Here is a 21,002-nt window from a genome sequence, read left to right as displayed (position 1 = left end):
AAGGCCTTGGGAAACAGTTCTGATTTCTCTGTGATAGTGGGTTCAAGACTTCTGTCCCTCCTAGGTTTTTAGGAAAGATTTTATTTATTTATTTTTAGAGAGAAGGGAGGGAGAAAGAGAGGGAGAGAAACATCAATGCGTGGTTGCCTCTTGCAGGCTCCCAACTGGGGACCTGGCCCGCAACCCAGGCATGTGCCCTGACCGGGAATTGAACCTGTGACCTTTTGGTTTGCAGGTTGAGCCACACCAGCCAGGGCCTCTTAGATATTTTTGATAGCAACTCTAATGGTGAAAGTCGTCCTCATGTTACCACGTTGAGGCCACTCTACTTTGCTAGAATGACTCCTACCCTTCGTTGCTTTCCTCATCTCACTCTGTTCTGGTCCTTCTGTATCTCAGTTACCTGCCTGCGTCTCGTCCCTCTGGATTAGTCTCTCTGGGTCCTTTATTGTCTCAGCTCTCACAGGACCACCAGCTTCTGTCTTGGGTCTCCAAGGAGACACTGTCGAATTGCTTCCCTGTTCCAGCTGGAAAGCTACCTGCCCCTTATTCTCAGACCTACAAGTGAATAGTGTTTTTTTTCCTGTGCAAAGGAAATAATGCCATAGAACATCTAACCATCTCCAGAGTGATGTGCCTGGAAGGGTTTATGGGCCTGAGTAAGGGAGAATGTGTATTCTGAAGCTCTGTGCTGTTTTAAATTTAATTAATCTTCCAGCACACTGTGATTTGAGACTTGGGGACAGGCAGGGTTGTATGCCAATGAGGGTGGTATAGTCATCTAGGTGTGGGTCTGAGCAGGAAGAGGTGGGTGTTGCCTGGTCTCCCTGCCTTGGCCCCATAGCTCCTAGCGGGGGGTGGCTACCTCCTTCCTCCCTGCTCCCTCCCAGTGTCCCTGGTGCAGAGCCGTTGGACGAGATGGCAGCCCAGGTCTGGAGGTCCGCTCTGAGTGTTGCCCGAGCTCTGCTCTTTGTCGGAAGGGCATCTGTCCCCCAGCTGCACCCGATCCTCTTTCCTGGTGAGCTGCCATGTGATGTCCCAGGAGAATAAAACACCTTCACATGTACAGTTTCTTTGGTGATTATTGCATTTCACTTCATGTTCTACTTCCCTGTGGGGTTTTTTTTTTTCACATATTCCATTGACTCCATCGGAAGGAGCTCACTAGGTAGCCTGAGAAGCTGGTTCCATACAGGTTGGGCCTGGTGTGTGAGGGTCCCATGGCTGCTGTAACGAAATGTCACAAACTCAGTGGCTAAAACAATACAAACTTACTATCCCACAGTTCTGGAAGTACGAAGTCCAAAGTCACCACAGTCGGTATCACAGTGCTGGTTCCATCTGGCGACCCCAGGGTAGAATACTTTTCCTGACCTTGTCCGGCCTTGTCTCGGGGGCCTGCATCACTGCAGCCTCACTTCTGTCACCAGCTGTCCTTCTTTGGCTCTGACCCCTCTGCTGCCTCTTATGAAGACCCCGTGATCCACTGGGCTACCCCAGATAACCCAGGATAACTTCTGAACTCTGGATCCTTAGCTTAATGCCATTTGCAAAATCCCTTTTGCCATGTAAGGTAACATATTCACAGGCCCTGGAGATTAGGACCTGGACATACATCTTTGGAGGGACATTATTTTTATGACCATAGTGGGATTCAAAGCTCACTCTTTCCTTGCTTGTGAGGAGGGACCCCAAAACACTGGAATGGTCTTCTGGAGGGAGGGCCCTTGTAGTACAGACGTCCCACACTAAATGAACGTTCTAGGAAGCCATCGGTATCAGTGCACCAGCTGGCGTTGTTGTGAGAGGCTGCGTTCAGCTTCAGTGAATTTTTTTTGCAGACTCTTTCAGTGTGTTTGCCTGTTTCATGATGAGTGACTTATGAGCACACCTGCCCACACCTGTGCTCGGAGTGTTCAGCAGTTTTACCAAAAATGGCAGGACCTGCGTGCCCCACCCTCCCTATTCACCCGAGTTTGCCCCCAGCAACTTTTTTCATTCCCTGGATGCAAAAAGTCCTCAAAGGGAAACATTTTGCTGATGTGGAAGAGGTGAAACAAAAAATGGCAGAAGCACTAAACGGCATCAAAATTGATGAGTTTAAAAACTGTTTTGAGCAGTGGGAAAATCATCTCAATAGGTTTATTGCATCACATGGAGAGTACTTAGGAGGTGAACGGAATTTGAACATGTGAGAATAAATACACAATTTCTTATAAATAAATTCCGATTTTTGGGGGGTCCCTCCTTGTACACAAGCTGGACTGCCTGGTTTCCCCACCCTGTGAGGGTGTTGTGATGGCTGAAGGCGGCTGACCCTGGAACAGAGTGGGTTTGAACTGTGTGGCTGTACCTGCACGTGAATTGTAAAACCTGCGTTGTTCAAGAACCAACAGTATTTGCCACCTATTGGGGCTCGGAACAGGACCTGGGATGTCAGGGTGCCCCGGTGATGCTAGCCACCCCCTGGAGCACCAGCTCCCTGAAAGTGGGGTCCAGTGCCCAAAACAGAGTGCAGAGCACATTTGGCCTCCCTTCCTGAGGTTGAGCTGTCAGGAGGGCAGAAGCTGGGGAAAGGGCTGTGAAGAGCCCTCTTCAGGCTGTAGGGGTTTTTGAAAAGCATGACATTGAGTGATTTTTGTAAATTTACAGAGCTGTGTCATTGTCAGTGTAACCTGTTCCAGAACACTGAAGAAGGGCCTTGTGCAGTTCCCACCCTCCCACCCCCGGCCTCTTGTATTCACTGACCTACTTTGTATGCATGCATATCTGCCTTTTCTGGACATTTCATATACACGTAGTATCACAACATGTTGGGCCCTGGCTGGTGTAGCTCAGTGGACTGAGCGCGGGCTGCGAACCAAAGGGTCGCTGGTTCGATTCCCGGTCAGGGCACATCCCTGGGTTACAGGCCAGGTCCCTAGTGGGGGCCATGTGAGAGGCAACCACACATGATGTTTCTCTTCCTCTCTTTCTCCTTCCCTTCCCCTCTCTCTAAAAATAAATAAATAAAAATTAAATTAAAAAACATGTTGGCTTTTTTTTGTTTTTTGCATCTGGATTCTTGCACTTAGCATGTTCCTGAGATGCACTGTTGCAGCATTATCAGTACTTGGTTCTTTCGTGTCACCAAATGGAAATTCTTTGTGTGAATTTACCAGATTTTGTTTTTCTACGTGTCACTGGATGGACATCTGGGTTGTCTCCACCTGTCGGCTACCGTGAATATGCTGCTGTGGACATTCATGTGCAAGTTCTCGTGTGGACACGTTCTCACTTCTCTTGGGTGTGCACCTCGGAGGGGGATGGTCTCTCTGTGTTTAACTTCCCTGGACCCTGCCAGACGGTTTTCTGTCTTGCATCTGGATCCTGAAGTGACTGCACTGTTTTGCATTCCCTCAGCAGTGTACGAGGGTTCCACTTTCTCCACGCCTTACTCAACACTCGTTATTTGTCATCTTTTTTCATTACTGCCATCCTAGTGCATGCGAAGTGGTTTGTTGTCAATTAATTTGCATTTTCCTGATGGCTAATGACATTGAACATTTTTTTTATGTGCTCGTGGGTCATTTTTCTTTGGTGATATCTGTTCAAACCTTTTGCTTGTTTTTCAACAGAATTACTTGGCTTCTTCTTACTGTGCTGTAAAAGTTTTTGAATGTATTCTGGGTGCAAAGTTTTTTATCTGATGTATGATTTGTGAAGATTAATTTCTGTATAGTTGTAATTTTAGGTGTTGTAGTTTTAGCCCTTATATCTAGGTATGTGATCACTTTGAGTAAACTTTGCGTCTGGTGTGAGGTAGGGGTTTCTCTGTCTGTCCCTGGGATAGGACCATGCTGTTTTGATTATTGTTACATTGCAGTAAAGTTTGAAACCTGGAACTCTGAGTCCTCCATCTTTGCTCTTCTTTCTCAAGCATGTGCTGGCCATGGTGGGTCCTGTGCCTTTCCTGCTGGCAGGATCAGCATGTGGTTTGGTTTCTGGGTGTCAGACCTGTTGGCTCCCTGCCTGTCGCAGCCCTCTCCTCCACGCCGACCCCCTCTCCCTGGCTCAGCCCTCTGTGGGTTCGGGCACGGGCAGTGCCTGCTGCTGGCCCATTCTGGACCCCAGACTTGCTCGACTCCCTCCTTGCCTGCTGCTGTCCTCTCCTCCACGCTGTGCTCCTTTCCTTCTGAACGGGTGCCACTTTCCTGTCACGCCTGCCTCCTGTGATGGCTTCTTTGCCCCACTCCCTTGTCCCCACAATGACCCTGTAGCTCCCAAAGCTCCAGTTCTTTGTGCTAGTGACCTTCAAGCGACAGCCAGTGGTTCCATCCAAAACACTGTGTTTTAGGGAATCTGTGATGTTGGTCAGTTAAGGGTGCACCATGGCACCCTTAGTGCTTTATGAGCACTAAGAAAAAGCAGTCTAATCAATCTCTGAAACAATCCTCTCTGATGGTGACTGCAGGGTACTTTCTGATTTCAGAGATACTACAGTTGGGGCGGGGGCAGGGGGCATCTCAGAGCTGATAGAATCTGGCTTTGGAGCTCTCTTAGTTGGGAGCTGATCTCGCCCTCCCTCCCTTTCTTTCCTAGTGTCATGCCTGTGTCACTCACAGTAAGCTCTCACTAGGAGACACTCATGGTATCAATTCTTTTTTCTATTTCTTTTCATACTTGGGCAGGAGCCTAGACCCCTCTTTCTCCTAACAAAGTGTAACAGACTGTTATAGTTTTTACTTGGCCTGCTGTGGTCCTCTGTTGGGCCTCAGCCGTGCATGTGCACAGCAGTGGGATCGTGCCAGATCCCGAGGTAGCTGCAGGTGTGTGTGGTGAAGGGACCGCTCCATTTCCTACCTGTGGGTGCAGGTCTGGGGGTGCCGTGTTCTGTGTATATTCACCATGGCTTCCAGGACCCGGCATCTGCTAACCTCAGCCTGTGCCTGGTCGGGATGGTCCGGGGCTCCTGGCCCCTCGGTTAGAGGTGGGTGAAGCTCCTCTCCTGGGGAGGGGTGCAGATGGTCGCCCAGTTGGAGTTTCACCCTGATTTCTTCACAAAGGGGGACGCTCTGCACTCTCTCAAACAGGGATGCTGAGTGAGGCTTGCCCCGCCACCCAGACCCTCAAAGTGGTTGGCAGTGCTGGAGCGTGTGTGTTAAAACTGGACACACGACAGACATAGTTGTGTTAACGGCACCACCTGTGTCGGGCCCTCTGGCTGTTCTGACCTGACATGAAACCGGCACAGCCATTCACTCATTCAACACAGGGATTTCCAACCCGCCTGCCGCACCTGACTCTTTAGTCAGGGGCACTGACCTCTTTTCCCGTAGATTGTCAATGAAAAAATGACAACTGCCACACAACAATAGCTGTCTGGTGTGAGTGAATCAAAATTACACCTATTTTCTGGTCAGATCAGCAAAAACTAAAGTACATTCTCTGGTGTGCCGCAGAATTTTAGTAATTCGTTTCTGTGTGCCAGGAGATGAGGAAGGTTGAAAATCGCTGATTTAACATGACTTGCCTTTGGAGCCGGGGCCGCATCTGTGAAGATTTTTACAACCTGCTTACTTTTGAATTCATTTCTATCCCAATTAAGGAAGCGTGATTTCATGTCTTACAAGCAGAACGCAGAAAGGTGTGCTTGTGGTGCGTTTACAAACGCGGTTGCTGCGTGTGCCTGGCTGGCGCGGTCTGCAGGCTCCGCCCCGCGCGAGCCCACCGACACCGACGCTGGCGCCGCGGCCGTGCCGCCCGGACTCTAACGCGCTCTTCTGTTTGTTTGTCCAGCCCCTTCTACGGAGAGGACTTCTACTGTGAGATTCCTCGGAGCTTTCGTCACCTGTCGTTTTACATTTTCGATAGAGACGTTTTCCGGAGGGATTCAATCATAGGTAGGTACCAGAATGGATGTTTCCTTCTTCATCTCCGCCGCCTCTGTACGGCGTGTCATTCTGCCGTGCCTGGAGCAGCTCTCCCCGGCATCCTGTTCTGAGACGACAGAGCTGGGTGGCGTTTCTGGCCTGGCCCTTCCGGCTGTGCTGGGGGGAGGGGGGTGTTGCCGGTCTGGGGAAGACCACCCGAGTCCTGCCCTGGCAGCGTGGAGGGGCTTCACGGCATGACGTCCTGTGGGAGAGACTGGAACACGCCAGCAAAGGCTTTGGAGCTGTCTGTGAAGGCGCGGGTACGGCAATCGTCAAACCTGTCCTCAAATGACCCCCAAGGGCTCCGCCAAGGGGCCACTGTGCGGAGGAAAACCCTCCCACCATCCCCAGGCTGCTCCTGTTCCTGACTCCCAGCACCCCTCCGAAGGCAGTGGGATGGCACTGGGGCTCTCTCAGAGATATTGGGTGCTCTCAGAGGTTTTGGTGTTCTCAGAGGTATTGGAGTGTTTTCAGAGGCATTGGAGTGCTCTCAGAGGCACTAGCATTTCAGTGGGGGACTCTCGGAGAGAAGGAGGCCCAGTCTGAATGAGGAGGACAGGTGTGGAATAGCAAAGAAGCTTCCCGAGTTCAGGAGAGCACCTGTGTCCTTCTTCATGTTTACTGTGGCCCCAGAAATAGAATTGAGAAGCTAAACATGGGCACAGTCGTAGGTGCTGGAATCCAAGCACCATGTAACGTCCGTGTTGTGGCCTTGGCCTGTCCTGTGGCGGAAGGCTCTGGGGTAGAGCACTTTGAATTTGAAGTGCACTTGAGTCACGCAGGCCTTTCTTCTTGATTGTGCTTAGGGTGTTCTGACCAGCTCCTACTCTGCCCAGACCACAGGGGCAGGTCACCCACAGAGCCAGTAGGGATATTTTCATCCAGGCTGCAGCAGACTCCCAGCAGCACTCGGGACAGTTGGCCACCTCCCTTGCAGCTCCTTCTCAGCCTCCTGGCCTCACCTAAACTCTTACTCCCGGGCCTCTGGCGGTTTCTCCGCTGCCTCCTCAGCTCTCAGCCTGTAGGTCCAGCTACCCTGCAGGACCCCTGTTGTTGTCTCGAGACATCTCAGATGCATCATGCTGAACTCATGGTGGCCACCAAAGGTTCCCCTTTGCTGGATAAACCCCTTATCTGCTGCTTCCCCAGTCTCCTAGCTGACCTGCCAAGACTTGGAGGTCAGTTCCTGCAGGGTGCAGCCTCATCACCCTATACCGAGCCTTTGCTTGCTTGGACTGTAGCCTGCATGGTCTCAGTGCCTGGCCCTCATACCCTTCCCTTCAATCCACAGCTACCAGAGCTGCCTTTCCTGTGTGTGGGCCATAAGCATCTCCTCCCCGTGTGAAGCCGACCACTGGCTCCTCACCGCACTTACAATATGCTCAAAACATGGTTAGGGCCCAGAACTGACTCATGGTGTCTGTCCCCAACATCTGGCTTTGGCTTAGTAGGCAGTCACTAAACATTTGTTGAAAGAATGGACAGTTTTGTGGGTTTTTTTTTAGTTTTTAAAAAAAAGTATTTTATTTTAGAGAAAGGGGAAGGGAGAGAGAAAGAGAGGGAGAGAAAAATTGATGTGAGAAACATCGATGTGAGAGACATCGATCGGTTGCTTCTTGTACGTACCCCATCGGAGAACCGAAACCACAACCGAGGCACGTGCCCGGACTGGGAATCCAACCTGAGACCTTCCGCTTTGCAAGATGACACTCAACCAACTGAGCCCCATCGGCCAGAGCAGAATGGAAGATTTTTGAAAATACCTCCACGCATTGTATTTATTCCATTTGAGAAATTCAATGTGTTTTATAGATAGATTCCCATCTAAAGAAACTATTTGCTAGAGTTACATGCTTCCATTTTATAGCCTGACTTATTTTCAAAAAAATGTCCAAGTTTGAGTCCACACTGCCTGGTTTGGTGTGGAGAAGGAAGTCTGTACTTCATGGGATGCATTTAAGACCTTTCATGATCTGACCCAATTGTTCTCTGGGCTGAACTTCTCAACGCCCACAATGGCCTTTCTAGCTGCGTCAACATATACACACTCACGTGTGCATTCACACACGTGCGTAGAAAGAACCTTACTTGTGTGCCTGTGCAGGCCTCCACTTGCATTGTCTACCAGTCACACCCTCTTAACACTGGAAGCCTTTTCAGTGCCTCAGTTTTCTAAACCTGACTAGTCCTGCAGGGACAGCCCGCATGCCGTCACCCCTCAAGCAGCCTGCTCCTCCTTTGCTACCGGGGAGTGGGTTAAAATGCGGGTACCTGGGCCCCCACCCATGCTGGTGGATCCAGATTTTCTGGGCGCTGAACCCGGCGTTCCATGGCTTTATTAAGTTCCTCAGGATGGCATTTACAGTTAGAAGAAAACTAACGTGTACTAATGCTTACACGTGCCAAGCACTGTGCTCGGTGTTTAAATGAGCACAAAATCATGCCGTTTATCTTTTGCATTAACCCTGGGAAGTAGATACTACCTCCCTCGCTGTATCAGGAAGGAACTGAGGCTCAGAGAGAATAAGACACTGGTCCGAAGATGCACAGCTGGTGAGCCGGCAAGTCAAAAAATTCCCATTGTGTTTGTAGAGAAGTGAGGACCAGTGTTAGAAGAGACACGGGAGGAGAAAGGTGTGTCTGCATCTGCGTTAGTCATCCTGAGAAGTCATCTCCGTCACTAAAGACTCTTCAGCGCATCCTACCCATTGTCCCCAGAACTCGCTGTCACCCTGAATCTCATTTTCATCCTGCCCAGTGTGTGATAGGTGCCCTCAGAGAATTCCAGCCTGAACCTTTCCTGTCTGAACCAAGCGTTTAGATTTATGCTTTCTCTGGGACGTTGGGTCCCAACCACGTGACGTGAGAGTGTGAAGGTGTGCCTAAACCAAGTGATTCAGCCTGACTGGAGGCAGGGAGAGCAGTAGCCACCCTTTCTACCAGAATCACCGGATCCACTCCATCTACAGCAGGAAAGTGACAAGGAGGAGAGTTCTTGTCACTTTCTCCAGCCCCCCACTCTGCTCTTCACTCGTTCCCTGGTGGGCAGATCGGGGAGGTGCCTTAGAACTCCCCTCCCCTCCCCTCCCCTCCCCTCCCCTCCTCTCCCCTCCCTCCCCTCCCCTCCCCTCCCCTCCCCTCCCCTCCTCTCCCCTCCCCTTCCTCCCTTTCTGATCTCATGCTTCATCATTTCCTTCTCTCCTTTACCGTGTGTTTCCCTTTTTAGGATCTTGGTTCACATGTGAATTTCTTATTTAGTCCACGTGTGTGGCTTATTCCCTACCCTTGAGTCATCTCCGTGAGCCTTCAAGATGCCTCTTAACGAAGGTGGATGAATAATGCTTCCAAGGCAGTACAAGCCTAGGGTTTATGAAAAGAAAACAAAACCAAACCGGCGGGGCAGTGAGGAGCCTTTGTACAGGAGGAGGACGTGTTGATTCTTGTTTTATTGTGGCTAGGGTGGCTTAGCTGGAAAATAATGAAACTTAATGAAAGATTTATTAAGCATTCATGCGTTGAGGCTTCAGTGAACTTTTATACTGAACACGTTTTGTAGGGGTGCAGATTAGCGTTCGATCCTAGGAAGCTAGACCCGCCCTCTGGCTTCAGTGAGCCGCACTTCTGCTCCGTCATTTCTCCCATCTTCCCTACTCTCGCTCGGGCAGGGCGGAAAGTGCTGCCTGTTTGTTCCAGAACTGTCTAGCAGGAATTCATGTTGTAGGAAAGGAGGAGAGGTGTAAATTGAAGTGTCGGGTGCATATACGTCGTATTTCTCTATATAACAAACACATAGCATTTACTATGTGCAGGTATTGTTCTAGACCCTTTACAAATATTGACTCATTTGATCTTCATAACTCTGTGAAGTGTGTGCATTTTTCAGATGAGAAAACTGGTACAGACAAGTCAACTCGGCTTTTAGGTGGTAGAGCTGGAGTTCAGACCTCAGCAGCTGGGTTCTCAGGTCTGTGCTACTGAACTCTTGACCTTATTTTAGGTTATGCTTCGTTGCCTGCGTGTAGAGGCAGCAGTTGGTTGAATGTGGAGCCTGATGGGGGTGGGGGTGGAGAAGTCCAGGACGGCTCCTGGCTATGGGTTTACACCACCAGGTGGATGGGGATGGTGGCGGGGGCAGCAGAATGAGTTATTCGTATCAGAGCAAGATGTCGTCCTCCTCCCACGAGCTGCAGTTTACTGTCACCACCTACCACCCCCTGTTCATCACTCGTTGTCTGTCCTCTGCCCCCCTCCACTCGTCACCTGCCTACCATTTACATTTATCACCTTCCCCTCATCCTCGGCCGTTCCCTGTCCTCCACTCAGAACAGCTGCCACCCTCCGCTCATCACTCACCACCCACTGCTACCCACCCCCTACCCTTTACCCATCATGTAACATTCATCTGTCCTTCATTGTCTGCCACCCTCCGTCCACCCCTTACCAACTACCGCCATCTATCAATTACCATTCATCGTCACCACCGCCGCTGCCCACCATCACCGTCCACTACCCACAGCCCCATGCGCCCTCCTCCGCCACCCTCCATCACCACCCTCCGCCACCCTCCATCACCACCCTCCGCCTTCAACCCACTAGCTGTCACCTGTCCTCCACCTCCTCCACCCATCGTGTGCCGTCCACCATCCTGAAATCCCTGTCCTGTCCCTTGGCCCACCATTCCTCTCCCCCCACCCACCGTCTGCCATTTCTCAGCTCCATCTGTGTCTCTCCACCAAAAATCCACTTGGTGCAAACCATAACCCCGGAGTCATCCAGGATTCCCCACCCCCATGCACCCCTGTCCTAGCCCCTGACCTACGTCTCCCCTCTATTGGAATGCAACCCTGTACGTGTGGAGTGCTTCCTTCCCGGGTGTCCGCATCTCAGTGTCGGAGCCTCGCAGCGGACTCACTTCCCCCTGGAATGGGCAGTTCTGTGCCGGCATGGGACAGCAGGCGGCAGGGGTGGGCTGAAGGCCCGGGGGGCCGACCCTGCAGAGCCTGTTGGTGGAAAAGGAGTACTCACCCTCTTCCACCAAAAGCTCCTTTCAGCTGGTGCCTCCTCTGGCGGGAGCCACCCCGAGCGCGCCAGGTCTACTGCTTTCCCAGGCCAGTGAAGATGCTTGGGTGGTGGGCTTCCACCTGACAGAGGACAAGAAATTCAGAATCTAGTTCAAAAAGTCTAAAGGCAGCTTTGGTGCTGAGGGAGCACCGAGTGGAGCTTATGAAGGAATGGCCGTGTGTGCCCCCGGTGGTGTTTCTGGCGGTGTGGACCAGAGCTGCACGGTTGTTAACATGCAGGTGCTGATTCGTGAGTTTGGGGCCGGGCGTTTCCAGCTGGTAACATTCTTGGGAACTGCTGTGATTGAAGTTCGGGACGTACGTAGCATGGATCACACAGGCACTGAGACAGTTCACATCGGACTCCGTTTTTATATGGAGTCGTATAGGAGCTTCCCGATGGAATCCCTAACTCTGAAGGAACCCACGAAGAAGGGTTTGCAAGTTGACAGCACGCACAATGGCAGCCGTACCCGTGTGTCTCTGTTGGCGCGATGGGTCTGAAATTCAGATCTGACCCTGGGACTCCTTTGCTCTGGTCCTTCTGGGCTCCCTTTGCTCTCGGGGTGACTCCCAGATTCTGAGCATGACACTCAAGCCCTTCATGATTGTTCTGCCGAGGGACTCCTCCTTCCTGTCCTCCTCATCCCAGACGTAGGCTCAGCCCTGCCCGATCCCTCCCAGACCCTCTCCTGATGCCCCCCGCCTCCTGGCCTTGGCTCACGCTGCCTCCTCTGCCTGGCACCCTTTTCCCCATCCCCACGCCCACCTGGCTACCGCTGCCCACGGGAGCCCCTGGTTAGCCAGAGGCGGCACCAGAGCGAGCTGCCCCCTCGCTGTGTGTGCTCCCCCATGGCTTCACCTGCTGGAGCGTTTCTTTTGCTTTTTGTCGTGTGTTTGTTGGACTGTACTTCCTATGGTCTGGAGCTCCCCGAGGGAGGGAAGACCCAGGTTTCCCTCTGTCCAACACCTACTGGGTGTGCCGAGATTTGCTCAAGGAGGGAAGGAAGGAAGCAGGAGAGGGAAGAGCAAACGGGTAGAATCTTAAGCTGGTTAGAAGTTGACATTTTACCCAGTGACATTGTGGCTGCATTGGCCGCAGCAGTATGACAGGTGAAAGTGAGTATGGGGAGATAGAGTATCGGTTTGAGTGACTGGCCCAGATTATGCTCAAATGAAGAGGAACTTGACTAATCCTTGTGAGGCAGGACAGTCAGGAGCTAGAAGAATTCCTGGGCCAGTGTAATGGGGAAACTGAGACAAGAAAATAAAACAAGGCCAAACAGTTTGAGTGACTTAAAACCAGCTGGTGAATTGCAACAAATTATCTCCTCTAACCAAGGCCACTTGAGAGGGAATGGTTCATACCTCTCCTCCCTAACCCGAGAATGCATGGCTTAACTCTCCCTGGTTTGGGAGATAGAGGACAGAGACCCAATTAAGTCACTTGTGCCAGCTGAACTCAAGGACAAATGAAGTCAGGGGAACAAATGACGAAAACCCCATTAAAAGCCAGATAGATTCAAAATGAAAGTAAGGCAGTGTAACAGACCAGAGAACATTCCCAACCCCCTCTATGTGCTCACTTTGACACATCATATTAAAAAATGCACCTAGAAAGCTAATGAATATTCTGCTAAAACCTTCCCATAAGATTCTCACCCATGGAAGGAAAGGTAAAAAGCCCCCAGAACAAAGACATGCAGTGCGGGCTCACTCCGGAGGAGGGGGCCCCAGCCCCTGAGCCGCAGACCCAGGGCTGGGGAGCTGGCCTGCTGGCACAGGATTGCCAGTGAAGCTTGCCTGAGCCCTGCCCCCTGTCCCTGCCCCCCAACACCCCCTGCCCCGCAGAAGGTGAGCTTTGGGTGAGAGACCCCCGTTCCTGTCCGCAACCCCACACTGCCCCCCAGCACGTCTGTGGAAAAATTGTCTTCCATGAAACTGGTGCCAAAAAGGTTAGGGACCGCTGCTGTCGGGCACACCCATGCCCCTTCCCAGGCGTGAACCTTTTATTCCTCCTAAACCCTAAGGGTCACAAGGGGACTTTCAGCCAGGGGAGCAGTGGGCAGTGGCAGCTCCACTGGGTCCACCCCCGATCCTGTCTCCAGGGCCCCCTTCTCCTCTGACCAGTGGACTGACAGCAGCCTCACCTTGGCTCACTCCTTTCCTGTAACGTTTCTAGGGAGCCAGAGCAGAGCACCGCCTGGGCCCTCTCCTGTTACTTCTTGCACCCTAAGTCCTTCCTTTGACTCGCTGTCCCTGGCATTAACAAACGTATTCTCAAAGTCACCTGGACTCGTGTTGTGAAATCTTCCCTGCGTGAAGCCCAGAACCCCCACACTGCAGGCTGGCCTGAGGCACGCCAGCTCAGGGCCCATGCCTGTCTGGGGACGGGGGCGCAAGAGAACTTTTCTGAGTGGTAATCCTAAGTAAAAAGAAATTTAAAAATAGTTTTGTACATTTGAATCAAATAAACTGATCAAGTTTGTTCTGGGGTTAGTTCTCAAAATAATCAAATAAGTTGTTTATTAATCATTCTGTTTAAGGTGCCTTCTATTTTTGAAGATAACCAGCAAAATCATGGCTTAGGCATTCCTGGTGGCTTTAAAATTATGGTGTGTCAGTGTACAATTGGACTAAGATGTCTTCACCGTCGTTTTTACAGCTGTAAAAATAAGTGGCTGTCTGAATCTCCAGGAATAATTTGAAGTTATGACTAGTAATTACGTTGTTGCCAGAATGAGAAGCCAAGTTCTAGGGTATAAATTTGTGTCACGGAAACGAGCGCGGTGTCCCAGGCCCCTCGCGGCCTGCGGTGTCTGCCGTTGGCCTGGCCCCAGGCGGAGCCCACGCTCGCCCTGGGCTGTCCCGGCGCAGCCGCACGGGCGCCCCCATGCGGGTATCCAGTGAGCGTTTCGCCAGCCTCGTTCCTTTCCAGACTCATTTTGCTCTTCTAGGGCCATCGCGCTGTCATTTACATTTTTAATTGGCTTGTTTTAATTTTTCCACCATAGTTTACACTCAGTACCATTTGGCACCAGCTTGAGATGTAGAGCAAAGTGGCGGAAAAGCCGTGCACTCAACGGAGCGGTCCCCCCACCCACCACCACTGCCTCCAGCACCCACCTGGCCCACACCCGAACATTACCGACTGCATCCCCCACGCCGCATCCCCATCGCTGTGGCTGCAGCCAGTCTGTACTGCTTAATCCCTTCACCCTTTCCTCCTGGGCACCCCCCTCCAGCTGTCAGTCACCCCCTCTGACGGCAGTCTGTCTGTTACCCATGAGTCTGTTTCTGTTGTGTTGCTTTAATTTGTTCATTAGATTCCACCTATAAGTGAAATCATGTGGTACTTGTTTTTCTCTGACTGGCTTATTTCACTTAGCATAATACCCTCTAAGTCCATTGATACTGTAACAAAGGTAAAATTTCCTTCTTTTTTATAGCTGAGTAGTATCCTAATGTTTAAATGTACCACAGGATACTCCTCTTTCATCCACTCATCTGCTGATGGGTATTTGGGCTGCTTCCATATCTTGGCTGTTGTAAATAATGCTGCAATGAACATGGGGTGCATATATTCGTTTAAATTAGTGTTTCAGATTTCTTCATCTATATTCCCAGAAGTGGAATTGCTGGGTCATAAGGAAGATCATTTTTACTTTTTTTAGGAACCTCCACACTGTTTTCCACAGTGGTGGCACCAGTCTGCATTCCCACCAACGGAGCAAAAGGGTTCTCTTTTCCCCACATCCTTATTAACACTTGTCTGTTGATTCATCAATGATGGCTGTTCTGACAGGTGTGAGGTGTATCTCTTTGTGGTTTTGATTTGCATTTCTCTGATGTTTAATCAGCTTCTTAATTTCCAAAATGACTCTGATTACTTTGATCTGTAGGTTAATTTGGGGAGAATTAACATCTGAGCAAAATGTTGGTCTTCAGATCCTTCAGCACGGCTTATCTTCCATGTACCTGGGCCTTTGATTTCTTCCATCAGTGTTTGCGATGTGTGTTCACTGTGCACATCTCGAGCACACACACATTTATAGATGGATCCTTATATATTGCCTTGTTGATGAAGTAGACAAAGACTTCTTTTAGATAGTACACCAAAATTACCAATCCTAACAGCATCATTTTGTGAAAGACACTGTTGGGTTTTTAAGTGTCAGTTTGCATCGTCATCGCCTGTGTGCACAAACACAACTGGTTTTATGCATCAACTGAGTCTTCCCAGGTCTCGCTAACATGCCTGTTCCCCCAGCTTGTCTTGTAGACTTCCCTGTTGATTCTGTGAACAAAGACTTTTCTTCCTTTCTTTTTGGTCTGTGTGCGCTTGTTCTTTCTCTTGCCTTCATGTGCTGGTAGGACACTGGGTGGACCAGGAGCGAGAACAAACTTGTCTCCCACCGGAGCAGTCTCAGGAAAGCACTGGGTTCTCCCTTACCAAGTCTGACCTCAGCCAGCCTCCTGCGGACTTCGCTCTGACCCTTCACCTCCCCCCATGTCCTCTGATGCCTCTGTGCCTGGTTTCCCATGTCATCTGCCTTCTGTCGAGCTGCTTGGCGTGCTCTGTCTCCTGAATAGCCCCTGACAGGTCCGGCCCCCACCAGAGGAAGTGCTACATGGGGTTTTTAGTGGTGGAAAGGCAGGCAGCACCGCTCTGTCCAGGTGAGAAGGTGAGGCCCAGAGGGACTGGCAACCTTCTGATGTCAGTCACTGGTAGATTGGGACAGTGCGGCGGATTAAGCCATTTGAGTAGACGCTCTGGTTGTGGACCAGGTGTTCTCTCAGAACAGCATTTAGAAGCACCAATACAGCTGCTTTAAAAAGTACATACTTGCATACTCTTCAGTGGGAGAGAGCTCTGGAAGGACAGACTGGAAGCTAGTGCAGAGGTGACTGAGTCAGGAACTGTTTAGCAGGGGAAAGAGAAACTTATTCTTGGCTGTATTTTATTTCTTTTGAATTTTTCACATTTTGTACTATGTTCCTGTGTTGCCTACTTAACGTTACATTGAGTACTTCCAAAAACAAAGGGATGATGTGTGTGCTGTAGGATTCATGTAAGCACTAAGTACACGACTCCTCCCTGCTACAGTGAAAGCTCATAAAACATTGCAATTACTTAACATTTCTAACTTCAAATATAATCCTCTTATCCAGCGAGCTAATCACGGAGTCCGAAGACTTAAAATGTTTTTTCAATGAAATATGTTGCCCAATTCGATTCCAAGAAATTTTTTGTTTCATGTGGCTTTGTTCTTGCAAGACTCAGAATTATATTCCCACTGGGGCAAAAAGGATGGAGCCAAGCAGGGAGGAAGGGGTCTTCTCAGGGGGACGTTCTTTCCAGTGACCAGGTGTGCGGTGGTGGAAGGATGCCCACTAGGCAATTTGGGGGCGGGGCGGAGGGCTGGGCCTGGGAGGAGCCTGAGATGAGCCCCGAGGGAGCTGTTCTGCCCCTGTAGCTTGATGCGTGTTGGAGGCAGTTCCTTGTGGCCTATGATTTGGGTCTCTGAACTTCTATGGAGTATACTTTTTCTGCATTCTGTGTCTGCAGTGTGTTTCCTGTACCTGTCTCTCTTGCTCTCCCACCTGCTGACCTTGACTGTGTGCACTGACTTAATCCATCGTGCAGTGTGTGGCTGGGAAGGATCTGGCCCCAGATGGCTCTGCCCAGTGAGAACAGAGCCAGTGAGGTTGACGTGGGCAGTGGCATTGACCCTTGAAGTGCTCGTGTGCTGTGGCCCCCTCACAGGTGGACGAAAGCACTGACCGTGTGAACTTGACTGGCCTTGCGCTGAGGAGCTCTGGGTGGATGGTTGCGGGGTGTCTCCCACATCTCTCAGTGTGGGGAGCAGGAGGCACAGTCACTTTCCCTCTGGGACTGTGGGGCGACGTGAACGTGCTGGAGGAACGAGAGGCCCTGTGACGGACGGCGGAGACCGAAGGCAGGTGTCAGTGCCTCTAGCGCGTGGATCGGCTTTTTCACGTTCGTCTTGCCTTTCGAACAAACGTCCCATCTGTGCTGGCGGGGGAGTCTCTCGGGGGCAGGCGTCTGGAGCAGGGCTCGGTTGGTCGAGTCCTCAGAACAGGGTGTGAAGCCCGTCAGAGAGGAGATCTTGTCCTCTGCCCATGGAAGTGCCCCGGCGGGGGCCTGTGAGGTCGGACTGACGAGGTGCAGATGAACGAGAGGGAGACAGGCAGCGCACTGTCGCCTGCAGCGCACAGCCCGTGGGAGAATCCCCACAACGAGTGACTCGGAGTCAGTTAGACGTGCATTGGTTCCCATCGCAGCAGAGGAATAGTGCACTTCAGAGACGGTGTGAGGCAAGGGGGGAGGTTTTAGGCCCCCAAGGGTGGCAGGCGGTGGGATGGCACATATATGGGAAAGGAATGGAATAGGTTTTTTGTACGGGGCCATGTTGGTGCCAACTTTACGTCTCCTTTGTGGCCATGACGCTTCCTGGGTGGGGGATGCAGGTGGCCCCCACCTCTTGTCAGTTTCTCCTTGTAGCCAGGTAAGGGTGGCTCGGAGCGGGGGGGAGGGGGGCTTTGTTCTGAATCTGCTGATCCTTGTTTGCTTCTACTCAAGTAATCCTGATGCCAAAGTGGCATTTTGGGGTGGCGTATTCTGGACTCCCACTGCACCAAATAGCAGGGTGCCCTCCTCTTCACTTAAATCTGTCATCGAAGAACAGGTGGGTGGGGGCCCCAGCAGGGTCTCTTGTGGGCCTTTGGGACCTCATTGCAGGGGGACCCCCTGGGGTGAGGACCTTTGGGGAAGAAGAAATGATGGAGGAGAGGCAGGGAAACAAACCTGCACATAGAATACATAATGCATATATCAGCACATGTACTTACATGTGCATTTTTATTGAAGTTCCAGCTCCTAGTACCAAGCCTGTGTGAAGAACATAAAACTATCTAGAGCGTACAACCTCAGACTTTGGGGCCCACAGATGTTCCCTGGGCCTGTTGCAAAAACGAAGGTTCTGGGACCCCACTGCAGAGATTGTTTCCTGCATCTGGGGTAGGGCCCAGGAACTTCGTTTTAGGACACTCTTCAGGTGTTTCCACGTAGGTGGCCCGTGCTCAAACTTTGGGAGACATTGACTCACAGACCCAGGCATGCAAGAGGAGGGTGGTGGCTCATTCCAGCTGCATCCTCAGTTTTTGTTCTTGCCGTGAGCTAAGAACAAAACGTGTGCCACTGTGTACACTGAGGCATTTTGGGGTGCCTCAGTGTGCCACTGAGTACACATGTGCCACTGTGACTGTGGGCCCGACATGCACACATGCTGTGTAAGCTAATATACACGCATGTGCATTATATAAGCTGACTGTACACACACATACACAGCATACACATACTGTGTAAACAATATACATATGTACACGTGCACATGCACTACATACACTAAATACACGTGCACGTGTGTTCTGAGCTACAGCTCACACAAGTACACACGCAGGCACAAATTTCCGTGAAGCCCTCATCTGAGCTGTACCAAGCAGATGCTGCCCTGTCCCCACTTTGCAGCGATGGCGATGGCCATGGCAGCTCTTACTGCCCGCGTGGCCCCGAGACTGCCCTCAGTGCTCCTCTCGCAGCCCCACCCCTCGCTCCTCCAGTCCTGGGCAGTTCTCTGTGCAGGTTCCCGGTGGAGCAGTTTTCTCAGCTGGAGGAAATGACCCCTACCTGGTGCACCCACCTCACTAAAACCATCTTGGGTGACATGCAGGTGGTGAACATGCTCGTATGAGGTGGGCCCCGTCCCCACCCGGCTGCGCTCCCTCCGGTGTGAGAGCCGGAAGACCTGGGTCGGCCCTGGGCGTGACAGGTGGTTGTGTGTTCCGCCCTCGGGGTGGGACGTGGGCACCTCAGGGTGAAATGCTGCACACGGTGGTCAGAGAGGGAGGAGGACAGTGCGGCATTATCGATGGATCTGATCCTCTGTTTTGGATTGTACCGTTTGAAATGATTGGCAGTATAAATGGAGTGACTTACGCTCATGAACCTCGGTGAGCCTCGTTGGGCCTGGAGGGTTTGTTCTCCCTCCTGACTGCTTCTCCTCTTGCTGTTGGTTTCAGGGAAGGTGGCCATCCAGAAGGAAGACCTGCAGAAGTACCACAACAGGGACACCTGGTTCCAGCTGCAGCACGTCGACGCTGACTCCGAAGTTCAGGTGAGGCCCCGGCAGAGCCTGTGGGACACAGGAGGTCTCTGGGGATGGAATACACTCGGATTGCGGTTAAAGAAATAGGAGTCGAGTTTTGGTCTTAACGGAATCCTGGTTAGCAAATTGTGTCCTTTTACATACAGTAAGGATGGGCTTGTTAATTTTGTTTGTTCAGTTGCTTATTGTCATACTTTGTCATGCATGATTGAAGCAGCTTTAAAAATACTAAATGTGGAAAAACGATAACATAATTGAAGGTGAAGAGACAATATGGATAAGAAAACATAAAGCTGTGGAGTGAGAACAGTGCATGGAACCTCGCCAGTGTTTTCGGGAGGTCACCAAATGTGTTTTCAAGCTCCCTGCACTCAGCAAAGAGCTTGAAGAAGTGACCTCTCCGAAGAGGTTCCCCTCATCCGAAGGGTCCTGGGCTCACTCTGGCTTGCCTGGGCAGCATGTTAACTGGGACTGAGCCTGTGTCCAGTGGTGAGAGCTACCCCTCAGGACTGGGGGTTGGTTCCTCTGCGTAGTGTGGGAGACTGCAGGGACCCAGGACCCTAACTCTTCCCCATAGGGCTGCCCTGGGACTTCCCCATAGCTCAGGGTCAGTCCCCACGCTGCGTGTCCAGGAGCACACCTGAGCACCGGTCGGGACAGTGGCCACGTCTCCTCTCTTGTGACACTGGCTGGTGTGGTTTCCAGTCAAACCTACTTCATGGCAGGGGCTAGAATTCTGAGACCGGGAGCACGACCAGACAGCACTGCCACCGTAGTGCTGAGATACACGAGTGTTCTCCTCAGTGGGTGCTGTGAGACGCCAAGGCCTGGCAGGGGTGCGTGATGGTGCAGGGCCTCAGGCACAGGCAGGCCCGGCTCAGAGCTCCCTGCCCCACTCACTAGTGAAATAGGCCAGTGGGGGGCCTCTCCACACCTCCGTCTCCTCATCTGTGAAGCAGGGTTTTGTGAACAGCTGGGCCGTGTCTAATGCATTGACCTGGCCCTGCCTGGCATGCACCACTCCTGGGCCCCTAGCCCAGCATCGGAGGCCTGGCTGGCCGTCAGTGCTCATGCTTCCTCCTGGAACCTCGGCCTCGGCTGAGCTCTGAGAGTGAGGGCGGGGGATTCAGGGTTTCTGCCTGCTGAGGCCGTGGTGGGGGTGCACAGGCCCTGGAGGCCACTGGGATGGATCCACAACTTGAACAAAGAGGCAGCCGGAGGGAGGGGTTGAGGAGCCGAGCCAAAGGGAGGCGTTGTGATGGTGTTGCACTTAATTAGTTCTGACCCAGGGGCCCAAGCGTGCTGTAAATTAGAAGACGCTGTAAATTAGAAGATGCTGTAATTACTGCAGAACCAATGACTCTGCCGTTGAAAAGCAGAGTTCTGACAGGAAGATGAGCACTAACACCCAGAGTACAACAGCCAGCCTCACCTCCTCTGGTGACTTGGAGGGCTCATCTTCAGACAGAAGGTTCCCGGAGTGACATGCTGTGAAATGGGTCTCTGTAGCTGAAGCCATTCCTGCTTTTTATTCCGACTTTTCCCCCATCACTTTTTTCCTTAAATGGCACGTCCCGTGGCACCGTCACCATATGGGGCCCCTGCAAGCAGCCACAGTGGTCTCCAGCTGTGTCTCCCCCAGATCTAAACTGTATTTTATTGGCAAGTGTAACTTTTCTTTTTTTCTTGGCCCTTTTTTTTTTACTTTTAATTTTGAAAGGGTGACAGATTCACAGAACTCACAGAAAGTACACAGCGGAATAACGATTAGCAAATGATATGCTCTCCTATTTCTACTCCAAGACTGACAACAGTGAAGAAGGGCCACGCCCCTTCACCCC

The 21,002-nt window shown here is 51.5% G+C and overlaps 1 protein-coding gene across 1 annotated transcript in view; it reads left to right on the top strand.

Annotated features, from left to right (window-relative positions):
* RASA3 (RAS p21 protein activator 3) overlaps nucleotides 1-21,002 on the top strand; it is a 118,271-nt gene that overhangs the window by 54,344 nt on the left and 42,925 nt on the right. The window contains exons 3-4 of the mRNA XM_045821568.1: nucleotides 5,779-5,882; nucleotides 19,076-19,170. Of these exons, the coding sequence (XP_045677524.1) occupies nucleotides 5,779-5,882; nucleotides 19,076-19,170 (199 nt within the window). The remainder of the gene's footprint in view (nucleotides 1-5,778; nucleotides 5,883-19,075; nucleotides 19,171-21,002) is intronic.

The sequence above is a fragment of the Phyllostomus hastatus genome, unplaced genomic scaffold (assembly GCF_019186645.2).
Source record: "Phyllostomus hastatus isolate PE091 unplaced genomic scaffold, TTU_PhHast_1.1 phas_scaffold_46, whole genome shotgun sequence".
In the NCBI taxonomy this organism is placed as follows: Eukaryota; Metazoa; Chordata; class Mammalia; order Chiroptera; family Phyllostomidae; genus Phyllostomus; species Phyllostomus hastatus.
The sequence above is the reverse complement of the archived record's forward strand: the minus strand, read 5'-3'. Positions and strand labels throughout refer to the sequence as shown.